This window comes from Epinephelus lanceolatus, chromosome 22, assembly GCF_041903045.1.
Source record: "Epinephelus lanceolatus isolate andai-2023 chromosome 22, ASM4190304v1, whole genome shotgun sequence".
Classification (NCBI taxonomy): domain Eukaryota; kingdom Metazoa; phylum Chordata; class Actinopteri; order Perciformes; family Serranidae; genus Epinephelus; species Epinephelus lanceolatus.
Genome location: NC_135755.1, coordinates 6,081,866 through 6,094,151, shown reverse-complemented (window position 1 = coordinate 6,094,151; position 12,286 = coordinate 6,081,866). Strand labels below are relative to the sequence as shown.

At 43.9% G+C, this 12,286-nt stretch overlaps 1 protein-coding gene across 2 annotated transcripts; it reads left to right on the top strand.

Moving 5' to 3' along the window:
* The first annotated feature begins 61 nt into the window (after positions 1-61).
* LOC117245889 (transmembrane protein 184C-like) lies at positions 62-11,711 on the top strand. 2 transcript variants are annotated; one of them, XM_033609489.2, is made up of 12 exons: positions 62-406; positions 2,639-2,813; positions 3,902-4,032; positions 5,047-5,083; positions 6,514-6,719; positions 6,816-6,890; positions 7,319-7,412; positions 7,833-7,945; positions 8,119-8,218; positions 8,599-8,676; positions 10,099-10,192; positions 10,718-11,711. In XM_033609489.2, exons 2-12 carry the CDS (start codon positions 2,697-2,699, stop codon positions 10,999-11,001), a joined length of 1,329 nt encoding a protein of 442 aa, XP_033465380.1. In that variant the 5' UTR covers positions 62-406; positions 2,639-2,696; the 3' UTR covers positions 11,002-11,711. The 2 variants fall into 2 exon arrangements, with proteins under 2 accessions (XP_033465380.1, XP_033465379.1); XM_033609488.2 differs by having other exon boundaries at positions 125-378.
* The last annotated feature ends 575 nt before the right edge of the window (positions 11,712-12,286 follow it).

The window sequence follows — 12,286 nt, the reverse complement described above, 5'->3', positions numbered from 1 at the left end:
ATGAATAAATAAAGACGGGATGCCGATTAAAATATCTTTGAATTAAGATGATTAGATTTGGAGGCTGTTTCCTGTCAGCCACGTGACTGATGGAGAGAAACGGTTTGACATCCCTCCTCGTGACGCGGCGCGTAAACAACGGGAACAGGGAGGACAAACACGGACTGCTGCTGCTGCTGCAGAGTGAAGCCGTCGGTTGTGTCACCGACCACCGGCAGATACCGGATTAACGGATCGATCAGGGTGATCGGGGTGATCGGGGTGGTGGTCTGAGCGGCGGGGCGGAGGAGGGGATGCGTTGCCTGGTAACAGAAGCAGGACTGAAGAGGAAAACAGGCCGACCGTCACTCTTCATCATGAACATCCTCATCTTCAACGGTCCGAGTCGTTCCATGTTCAACCTCAGGTCATGTTTATCACGTGTTTTATCTCTGCAGCTGCCTGTGCTCACTGTGCACTCCATCATTTATAATTGTAGCCGAAATATACATAAATATTCCTGTAATACTTGTCTGTGGTCGCGTTTAATGCTTCATAGTGACCTCATTGCATTTACACTGGTCATGTAGAGAAGTTTAATATGTTATGACATTGTTAATGTCCATTGTGTTGGAATATTACTATAAAAAACTTTATTAAAATATGCCTCCGGATCAAAACATTCAGTTTAATCCAACTCATAGTTCATATTTAGACTTTAATAATGAAATATAACTGAACTGTTGAACCAAAAGTGTATTAAATTAATATTCCTCCTGCTACCTGCTACAAAAACTTGACTTTAATGGATGAAAAATGAGCGAAAAATATTTTTAAAGGGTTATTTCACATATATGTGCTGCTATGTGATTTGGTAGTCATGATCAGTAAAGTATTTTTAACAAATATTCCAATACATTTTGTTTAATTTAATGGAGACAATCTGTAACTTTACATCAGCTAGCTCGTGATGTGGCTAGCTAATGTTAGCTTTTCAGTTAGCTTACACCTTGACCAGGTGACCACAGAATATTTAATATAATATTATTAAATACATATGTGTTTTCTAATTCATGTTTAAGAGATATTTATGATCAGTAAATCATGTCAGTGCAGTGGGGGAGACAGCGGTGGAAGACGTTATCGGCTAACTGAAATGTTAGTGCAAATGTGCATTCAATTAACTTTCTGTTATTTCACATATGTGTTACTATATGCTTTTGTAGTCATGATCAGTATTTTTAATATAGGCCTGAATTCCAGTAAATTTTGTTTATTTAAATGGAGACAAGCAGTAACTCTACATTTGCTAGCTCGTGATGTGGCTAGCTAACATTAGCTTTTCAGTTAGCTTCCACCTTGAGCAGGTGACCACAGAATATTTAATAGAATATTTTTCAATATATTTTTTAAATTTATATGTGAGAGATATTTTTATGATCAGTAAATCATGTCAGTGCAGTGGGGGAGACAGCGGTGGAAGAAGTTATCGGCTAACTGAAATGTTAGCGTAAATGTGCATTCAATTAACCTTCTTACTGCTAGAAATATTTAACAGTAATGGATGAAAAAAGTGATAATGTTTTTACAGTGTGTAATTTCACATATAAGTGTTACTATATGATTTTGTAGTCATGATCAGTAAAGTATTTTTAGTATAGGCCTGTATTCCAGTAAATTTTGTTTATTTAAATGGAGACAAGTAACTTTACATTTGCTAGCTTGTGACGTAGCTAGCTAACATTAGCTTTTCAGTTAGCTTCCACAGAATAGAATATTTATTAAAATATATATTTTCTAAATTTGTATGTGAGAGATATTTTTATGATCAGTAAATTATCTCAGTGCAGTTGGGGAGACAGCGATGGAAGAAGTTATCGGCTAACTGAAATGTTTGCGCAAAAGTGTATTTAATTAACCTTCTTGCTGTCAGAAATATTCAACTTTAATGGATGAAAAAAAGTGATAAATTATAATTGTTATTTCACATATGTGTTACTATGTGATATTGCAGTAATGGTCAGTAAAGTATTTTTAACATATTTTCCAGTAAAGTTTGTGTATTTGAACGGAGGCGATCTGTAACTTCGAATAGTCGAATATTTCTATGCTAAAAATCATTAGCTAGCTACATCACAAGCTAGCTAATGTTTTTTAGCATAGAAATATTCTACTTTAATGGATGAAAAATGAGGGATAAACACTTTTAAGATATATTTTTTACATTATGTTTTTCTATGTGAACATGAGGACATTTCAGTATTTTATAATCCACTAAATTCATCAGGGAATCAGTAACATTAGCTGTGATGTAGCTAGCTGACGTAAGCTTCTCAACAGTTAGCGCCCACCATGACCGCTGACTGGAAAATATTATAAAGATTGTTTGACAGAATAAAAAATATAAAGCTGTGTTTAGTTAGCTAATTTGTGCTAACACTGCTAGAATTCCTTAAACTCTCCCACAACTGCCGAACAGTGACATTTAATTCATTTTCAGTAATTTAATTACACTTGTGTTCAACAAAACACGGTCTTATTGTTGCTGGATTGTGCACCTTGTTGAAGTTATGAGAACCGGAAGTTAAAAGGAGAGAACTGCCTCGTTGTACCTGCTTCCCGTTTCCCTCCAATAACCGAATTGGTTTTTTCTCCCCAGGTGTAGCTCAGTGGTTTAGGATGCGCCTGTAGTCGTCACTGAGGGTGAAGCAGCCGTCATGCCGTGTTCGTGTGCAGAGTGGAGGAGGTGGATCCGTCCGCTGGTTCTGGTTTTATACGCTCTTCTGCTGGTCGCCGTGCTGCCGCTCTGCATCTGGGAGCTGCAGAAAGACAAGGTACACTTTCCTTTTTTATCACCTCACCATAATTTTGGTCCAAAGTTGTATAATTGCCTAGAGTTGGTTCATGTTCTCACGGCAGCATTTACACGAGGACCAGATCAAATGCCTTGTGTGAGAAAACTGTTTTTGATTGGTCAGAACAATCGTTTGTAACCGGACCGAGACCATCTCTTCAAGAAGGTCTCAATCTGGTTGTTTTGGTGCACACCTGAGTGTGACTGCTGTGATCACACCTGCCCAGACGAACCACACAGAGTGGGCAAACCAACCTGAGTTCTATTGAAAATCATTACACACGTGCACTCCATTTAACGTCTTACCATAGTGCCGTCTGCTGTAACCCTCCAACATCGCAGCTCCAGTTACACTGTGCATGTGTCATTCCTGTAACTCCCATGGGGTTTAAGTGTATGTCCCAGCCTCCTTTGAATAGCCTTGCCCAAAAGTAATACCATCTTGATCGCCCTCTGCTGGCCGGCTGCAGTATTGGTCATAAACCCCGCCTCTCCATGTTAGCAGATGGGATTTGGGCCAAACTAAAAACTCAAAGTACACGTCAAATCATTTTTCGCAAAGATGGTTTCTGTCTTGGTGTTGTTGCTTGTGATTGGTTGCACAGGTAGGAAATGCACACCCTGCAGATCGCTACTGCGCAGACTCCAGGAAACTTTGGCTTTATTCTTGTACAGTGGGAATAAACAGAGACGCGTCGTCCATCTTTATATACAGTCGACAGAGGTGACAGATATTTGGTTAAAATAGCAACTAAAGTTTTTACAAGGAGCTGAGGGAAGGAAGTGCCCTTAAGAAATTTTAACGGACAAACCGACTCTAAGAAGTGTGTCTGGAATCAAAATGGTAAAAAATGATATGAAACAAGACTCAAAATGGCGACATCAGAGCAGAGCTGCGAATAAATCCATCAGCAGGACAGTGTAAATGATGGGAAAATAGTTTTTTGTTTTGCTTTTCTTAGGCTTTTTCTGTCACTGGGAATATTTTCCTCATAAAGATCTAAGAAGGGAACAAGATGTGCTGAGGATAAAAGAAATCATCTGTCATCTCTCTCCGTGTCTCTGCAGGTTGGGACTCACAGTAAAGCCTGGTTCATAGCCGGCGTGTTCGTCTTCCTGACCATCCCAATTTCACTGTGGGGGATCCTGCAGCACATCGTGCACTACACCCAGCCTGAGCTGCAGAGGCCCATCATCAGGTGAACACACACCTTGAACTTTGCTTTAAAGGAACAGTGTGGCAGATTTAGGGGGATTTACACAAACACAGCAGTTCAATAGTGAGCGATGGTTTTGAGAGGCGGCAGGCAGAGAGCGTGTCAGGAGAGCTGAGGTTTGAACACCACGAGAACTCACTGAGGAAACAGTTTCTCTGATGCGAAGCCGGCTGTGGATGGAGGAGAGCCTGACAGCAGCGATGAAACATGGAATCTGCAGCACGCACTCAAAGGCGTAGTATGCAGCTGCACAGCAAAGCAATCCACAGCTAAGAGGATCACAGGTGACTGAACCAGTAAACTCACTTTGGGAAGTTGGGTGACGGTCTTTCCAGACAGCTGCGGGAAACAGGCAAACAGGAACCAGGAGGGCAGAAGCAGAGCTCGTGGTCGAAAACAGGAGGCAGAGTGGTTTACTGGGGAGCAGACGAAGCAGGTTTGTCCATTCTGGGCTACTGTAGAAACATGGCAATGTCGGTAGATGAGGACTCACTTCCTATGTGCATACACATGTCTCATTCTAAGGTAACAAAAAACACAGATTCTTATTTCACGGTGAATATACATGAAAGAAAACACACTTATTATATTATATTCCATTCCTGCCCCCTGAACCCTTCACACTGGAGCTTTAAAGGAATAGTTCGCCTAAAATAAGCTCCTGGAAGAAGATCAGCTCTGCACTCAGGATTTCAGGTAAACAGGCGATCGTACATTGCTTGTTAAGTTTGCTTAGCAACCTCAGACGCCACGCTTCTGAAAGCTGGCACAAAAAGGCACAGAAGTAGAGCCAAGAGCCCGACCTCGTGTGTTCCAGGCAGTGTGTACGGCCCCTTGAACATCTGAGGACAGCTGTGGGGCTGTTTGGTTTGAACTCATCACAGATATTCATTTTTCCAGGACTTTAACTTTGATTGTTGCTCATTTAGTCAAACTGTCAAACACACACACACACACAGTGTTGTGATGAAACTGTTCTCCGTCTCTCTCCCCCAGAATACTATGGATGGTGCCGATCTACAGTTTGGACAGTGTGAGTCATCATCACACACACACACACACACACACACACACACACATACACACACACACACACACACAGAAGAAGTGACAGTGATCTGTCCACTCTATTACATTACGTTGCCGTGGTAACGGATCTTAATTAGAGGCAGCGGGACGGAGTCACAAGACCAGAGGTCACATTAAACAGGGAGAGTTAACCCTGTGTATGTGTGTGTGTGTCAGCAGCATTAATGACTGCATCTTAGCATTCCTTCCTCTCCTTCCTACTTTCCTCCTTCCCTTTTTCCTTCCTCTCTTCTTTCGGACTTTGTTTCTCTCCTCCTTTCTTCCTTCATCCCATTTCTTACCACATTTCCTCTTTTCTTACTTTATTTCTTCCGTCCTTCTTCCCCTCATTTCCTCTTTCTGTCTCCCTCCCTCATTCCTCCCTTTTCTTCCCTTCTTTTTAAACCCCTCCCTTTGTATCTTTCCTTTCTTCCTTCCTTTCTTCCTCCCTCCTTCACTTTCTTACTGTATTTCTTTCTGTCTTTGTCTTTCCTTTTCCCTCACTCCCTTCCTCTCTTTTTCGCTTCAGTCCTGCATTTCTTACTGTATTTCATCTATTCTTCCTTCCTTCCTTCCTTCCTTCATTCATTCTCTCTCTCTCTCTCTCTCTCCCCCCTCTCCTTCCTTCCTTACTCTTTCTCCTTCCTTCCTTCCTTCCTTCCTTCCTTCCCTCTCTCTCTTCTCACTCACTCTCTCTCCCTCTCTCCTTCCTTCCTTCCTTCCTTTCTTCCTCAGTCTCTCTCCCTTTCTTTCCATCCTTCCTTCCTTCTTCCCTTCCTTCCTTCTTTCCTTCCTCTCTCTCGCTCTCTCTCTCGCTCTCTCTGTCTCTATCTCTCTCCCTTCCTCCTTTCTTTCTTTCTTTCTTTCTTCCTTCCTTCCTTCCTTCTTTCCCTCCTCCTTCATTTCATCTCTCCTTTGTCCATTCTCCCTTCCTCTCCTTCCTTCTACCCTTCCCTCTCTCTTCTTTCCTTCTTTCTTTATTCTTTCCCTCCTTCTTCCATCCCCCTTCTTCATTCCTTCTTCCCTCCCACCCTTCCCTTTCTTTATTTCTTTTTTCCTTCCTTCCTTCCTTCCTTCCTCCTCTTACTTACTTTTCTCCTTCCTTTCTTTCACGTGACTTGCAATAATCTTTAATCAGTGTTTTATCATCATGTTTATGCATAAAAACTAATTCATCTGTCTCCCCTCCGTCTCCCCTCCGTCTCCCCTCTGTTTCCCCTCTGTCTCCCCTCTGTCTCCTGTCTGTCTCCCCTCTGTCTCCCCTCTGTCTCCCCTCCATCTCCCGTCTATCTCCCGTCTGTCTCCCCTCTGTCTCCCCTCTGTCTCCCCTCTGTCTCCCCTCTGTCTCCCCTCTGTCTCCCCTCTGTCTCCCCTCTGTCTCCCGTCTGTCTCCAGTGGCTGGCTCTGCGGTATCCCAGTCTGGCCATCTACGTGGACACGTGCAGAGAGTGCTATGAGGCCTACGTCATCTACAACTTCCTGGTGTTCCTGCTGAACTTCCTCAGTAACCAGTACCCCAGTCTGGTGCTCATGCTGGAGGTCCAGCAGCAGCAGCCACACCTGCCTCCGCTGTGCTGCTGCCCGCCGTGGCCCATGGGAGAGTAAGAGGAGGGCGGGTGTGAGGTCACTGTGTGATGGACGTGTGGGTGGATGTTAAACTGTTCCTCTCTGTCTCTCTCTCTCTCTCTCTCTGTCAGGGTGCTGCTGTTCCGGTGTAAACTGGGAGTCCTCCAGTACACCGTGGTCAGACCCGTAACCACGGTGATAGCGCTGTAAGTTTGCTGTTGTTGCCACGGTAACGGCGCCATCAGTTTCCACCTGTAACCACAGAGGAAGTGACAACGTTGTTAGTGGTTTTCTGTAGGTGCTGTGATGGTGTTTTCACGCTGTGCCATTTGTAACACTGTATGCTGGCGACACACTTAGCTCAGCTGCTAACTGTAACCATGGTAACCGCCCTGTTCATACTGTCGTCACATCAGCTCCCTGACAGCAGCTACATGCTGTGTTTAAAGAGTCAAAGCTCATGATGTCACGCTGAATAAACCAAACTCACCAGAGGAACAGTACCAGCAATAACAAACATGTGATGGTTAAAGTGATCAGCATCGTGACTGATCTACACACTTGAAATACTGTGTCCTATTTTTGGGGGGAAACGTTACATAATGTGAGAACACGTTTCCCTCTGTGTCTGCAGGATCTGTCAGCTGTGTGGAGTTTACGATGAAGCCAACTTCAGCTTCAGAAACGCCTGGTCCTACCTGGTTATCATCAACAACATATCACAGCTGGTAAACACACATCACATACAGAGTCCTTACTTTGATTCTCCTGCACTCAAGACTCACAGAAGCCTCATTTCCACTAAACACAGACAGACATGGTACCTAGACCCTAATGTTTCCACCACAGACAGTCCCCTTAAATGTGGGCGTGGTTGTTCTCACTCACTGCTGTTGGGCAGTTAATAATATTACTTTTTCCAGTAATGAGTAGTGTAACTAATTACTAATGAACAACTCGTTACGTTGCTTTGTTATCACATCACTGCTCTTAGCTGTGCACATGCTTTGTCAAATTTTACCCTTTTTTCTGTTGCATGATGGGATTTCTGAGAACACATGTTTCACAGTTGGAAATCAGACACAGTTTGGGGATGAAACACTGTATGTTCTGGTGACACTGGTGTTTACCTCTCTGTCTCTCTTCAGTTTGCGATGTACTGTCTGGTGTTGCTGTACCGAGCTCTCAAAGAGGAGCTGACTCCCATCAGGCCGGTGGGAAAGTTCCTCTGCGTCAAACTGGTGGTGTTCGTGTCCTTCTGGTAAGGAGAGTCAAGAGAGAGTCATTCGCTGCTGTTGCTATAAAACCAGTATCATTTTATGAAGTAAACAGTTAATCAACACATCAAGGGAATAATCAATGATCAATCATGTAGACAACTGTTTTGTTGCAGCCTTAGTGCTGATATTTTTATCTCGTTCTTCCTCTCTTCAGGCAGGCAGTTTTAATAGCGTTCCTGGTGAAGGTCGGTGTGATCTCTGATAAACACACCTGGGACTGGGACAGTGTGGAGGCTGTGGCTACGGGACTGCAGGTACACACATTTATAAACAAATAAAACCATGTTCCTACATCACGGTCATATGACCTTCAACATGATCTGAATAAAGTTTGTCATTCATTTTTATTTGCAATGTTAGTGCCAAATGAGTTAATGTTTCTCAGAGCGGAAACACAGATAAAGAAACATCTGTTGATGGATTTATTCTATATTGTCTTAGATGTGTTGAAGCCACAGCTGTGGAACTGTCTGTTCTCTTGTACCGTCATATTTAGACCCTTGAAAGTCTGAGAGTCTACAAAAGACAAAAATGTGGCTTCTGATTAGGAAGAACCAGGATACTGACATGCAAGAAGACCTATCTATTTGACTTAAATCAGATTCTTGATTAACCAACTGTTTAATGGATACAGGACTTCATCATCTGCATAGAGATGTTCCTGGCTGCCATTGCTCACCACTACACCTTCACCTACAAACCATACGTACAGGTAAACACCGACCGACCGACCGACCACCTACCTTCCTTGTTCCCCCCCTTTCCTTCCTACCCACCTATCTGCCTGCCTACCTACCTACCTACCTTCCTTGTTACCTACCTGCCTACCTGCCTGCCTACCTACCGTCCTTCCTACCTACCTATGTACCTACCTACCTACCAACCGACCGATCTACCTATCTCTTTATCGACCTACCTACCTACCTACCTACCTACCTACCTCTTTATCGACCTACCTACCTACCTACCTACGTATCTCTTTATCGACCTACCTTCCTATGTACCTATCTCTTTATCGACCGACCTACCTACCTACCTACCTACGTATCTCTTTATCGACCTACCTACCTACCTACCTACCTATCTCTTTATCAACCGACCTACCTACCTACCTACCTACCTACCTATCTCTTTATCGACCTACCTTCCTATGTACCTATCTCTTTATCGACCGACCTACCTACCTACCTACCTACCTATCTCTTTATCGACCTACCTACCTACCTACCTACCTACCTACGTATCTCTTTATCGACCTACCTACCTACCTACCTACCTACCTACGTATCTCTTTATCGACCTACCTACCTACCTACCTACCTACCTACCTATCTCTTTATCGACCTACCTACCTTCCTTCCTTCTTACCTACCTTCTTTGCTACCTACCTTCCTTCCTACCTACCTGTGTACCTTCCTTCCTACCTACCTACCTAGAGCTTAGATCGGGCCCAAAAAATCCAGCCCGACCCCACCCGAGCCCGTGCATGTTCAGTCTGAGCCCGGCCCGGCCTGTCCCTTTAACTGTAATTGCAAGCCCAAGCCCGGTTTAAACCCGACATTTTTTTTAAGGATGCGAACACGGACGTTGAAGGCTGACACTCGTCTTTCTTCCCATGGCAAGCCTTCGTCATGTGCCTCTTAAGTGTCGAGGTCCCCGTCTTTTTGCTGTCATATACCAGCATTGTGCTGCGCTTGGGACACTCAACGAAGCCGACACACTTGTCGTCATCGTCGACAACTCACATGTGTGCACAGCCAGTGGCGTGGTCAAGGGGGGGCCGCGGCCCCACCCCCCAGGTGTGATAAGTAGTTGGGTCGGGTTGGGTTCAGGTCGGGTTCAGGCTCGGGCAGAGAATCTAAGCTCTACTACCTACCTTCTTTGATACCTACCTTCCTACCTATCTATTTCTTTATCTATCGACCTATCTACCTACCACCTACCTACCTACTTTCCAACCTACTTACCTACCTATCTATCTCTTTATCTATCGACCTGCCTACCTACCTACTTTCCAACCTACCTACCTACCTATCTCTTTATCTATTGACCGACCTACCTACCTACCTACCTACCTATCTACCTACTTTCCAACCTACCTACCTACCTATCTATCTAATCTAATCTAATTCAGGAAGCTGAGGAGGGGTCATGCTTCGACAGCTTTCTGGCCATGTGGGATTTCTCTGACATCAGAGCTGATGTCACAGAGCAGGTCCGCCATGCTGGTGAGTGTCTCAATCAGAATAATGATTATCAATTCTGTTTAACTCATCAATAATGAATAATGTGAACAAATAACTTCAGAAATGTATGTCAAGTACATTTTGTACCCCATTCTTCTGTTATTTTTTTCATATTCATGTTTTACTCATTAACGCATTTGTTTATCGGCCCACAGCTGAGACAAGAATTAGCTGCTAGCTATCCTGTTGTCCCTCCGCCTCGATCTCTGTAGTTGTGGACTGCTTCCCTGGGAGGAGAGCGGGCAGCAGCTCAGGAGACAAACCTTTGATCGGCGGCTGTAGTGGCTTAAATTTGGCTAATGCAAACCCCACATTAATTTAAACTTATCAGATAAATGTAGTGGAGTAAATAGTACAGTATTTCCCTCTGAGATGAAGCGTAGAGGAAGACCATGGCTTAAAAATACCCCAAATTTACACAAATACAATTATTTACATTCCACCACGTTAGGATTCACACTGCTTGAAATGATAATAAGATGGTAAATATCTCTCACCGCCCCTCAGGTCGTACGTTCCTTGGTCGTCCCAATAAGATGTACTTCGGTGCGGCAGCTCGACCCGAACACACGGAGCACACCGGCCTCCTCACGGCCTCCTCCCAGGACGCCATCGCCGTGGCAGCCACATCGATGCCCTCCTCCCCTTCCTTGAGCGGGCGGTACCAAGGCCTCGGCCATACCCCCGCCCCGCACTCCATCTCCGCCCCTGCAGGGTTCACCTCCTCGTCCTGGGACAACGACAGCGACGGCTCCCCTCCTGAGGCACGTGACAGCACAGGAAGCACATAGCCAGGGGCAGGAACTCCTCTCTTTGCGTCCTTCGTCCTCTTGTTTCGATGTGGCTACGAACAAAGACACTCAGATTCTGTGTTATAGTCAGAATAAAAAAAGAAACTTGTCTACAGATTTGTGAAAGAGAAGCGAAGTCTCATATGGATTTTAATCGAAGAAAAGCAGAGAAAGAGTCTCTGATGTCAAAGCCATGTTTGTGGAGTATTTTTAAAATAATCATCTGGTTTTAAATGTTTAAAATCTGTATTTTATGTCTAATGATGTCATTTTGATAGATGTGTCTGCAGCTGTTGAGAGGAAAACATTTGATGTTTTCATCAGAGTGAAGGCAGGTTGTTCTCTTGGTTTATTCTCCCATGGTGCTGAAGTGTCCTTGAGCTGAGTTTGACAGTTTGTTCTGATTCATAATAAATTAACATGCCATATCTAACCATCAGAAACTGTGTTGCTATTGTTAGTGTTAATCTTATTCCTCCAAACTTAGGAGAAGTCTCCAACAGCAGCCCTCTGAGGACGAGAGAACCAAGAGATAAACTTACCATACCAACCACAGACTGTCTGGAGAGACATTTATAGGCATGGATTTTTGGATTAACTGCTTGCCGTCCAGACAACCCAAATTCAGGGCAACACAGGACAGAACAGAGGTGGACCAAACCTGCAGCAACCAATAAATATAAAGCTACAGTTGGTGACTTTTATGAAAATAACCTTGTGTCATATTTTCTATTATCTTATCAAATATGAATCAAGATTCTATAACTGTATTGTCTGAGGAAGTTTGCTCCGGAGAGTAGGTGTTGCTTGGGTTTTACTTCACTGTTTCCAACATGGCGGCCGGGTAACAAACTTTGTGATTTACAGCTAAACAGACACTAAAATATGTTTCTGGAAACATCTGAGGCGAGAAAAGGGCATTGCAGTAACAGAATCTTGATGCATGTTTGCTCAGTTCTGCCCAGTTTGACCGCAGCAGTGATTGACATAGCTGCGCTGTGATTGGTTGTTTTCGGTGTGCCGTGGTAGAATCCAGTGAAGACTATTAGGGGCAGAAGGAGAAGAGGAGGGACGATAATTTTATGCCTTCGTGCCGGCGATAGCCATGACCGGAGGCATTATGTTGACAGGTTGTCCATCCGTCCCATCCTTGTAAACACGATTAAGAATGCCTCAAGGGAATTTCTTCAAATTTGGCACAAATGTCCACTTGGACACAATGAACGGATTAGATTTTGGTGGTCATAGGTCAAAGGTCAAGGTCACTGTGACCTTGTCTGTCTCA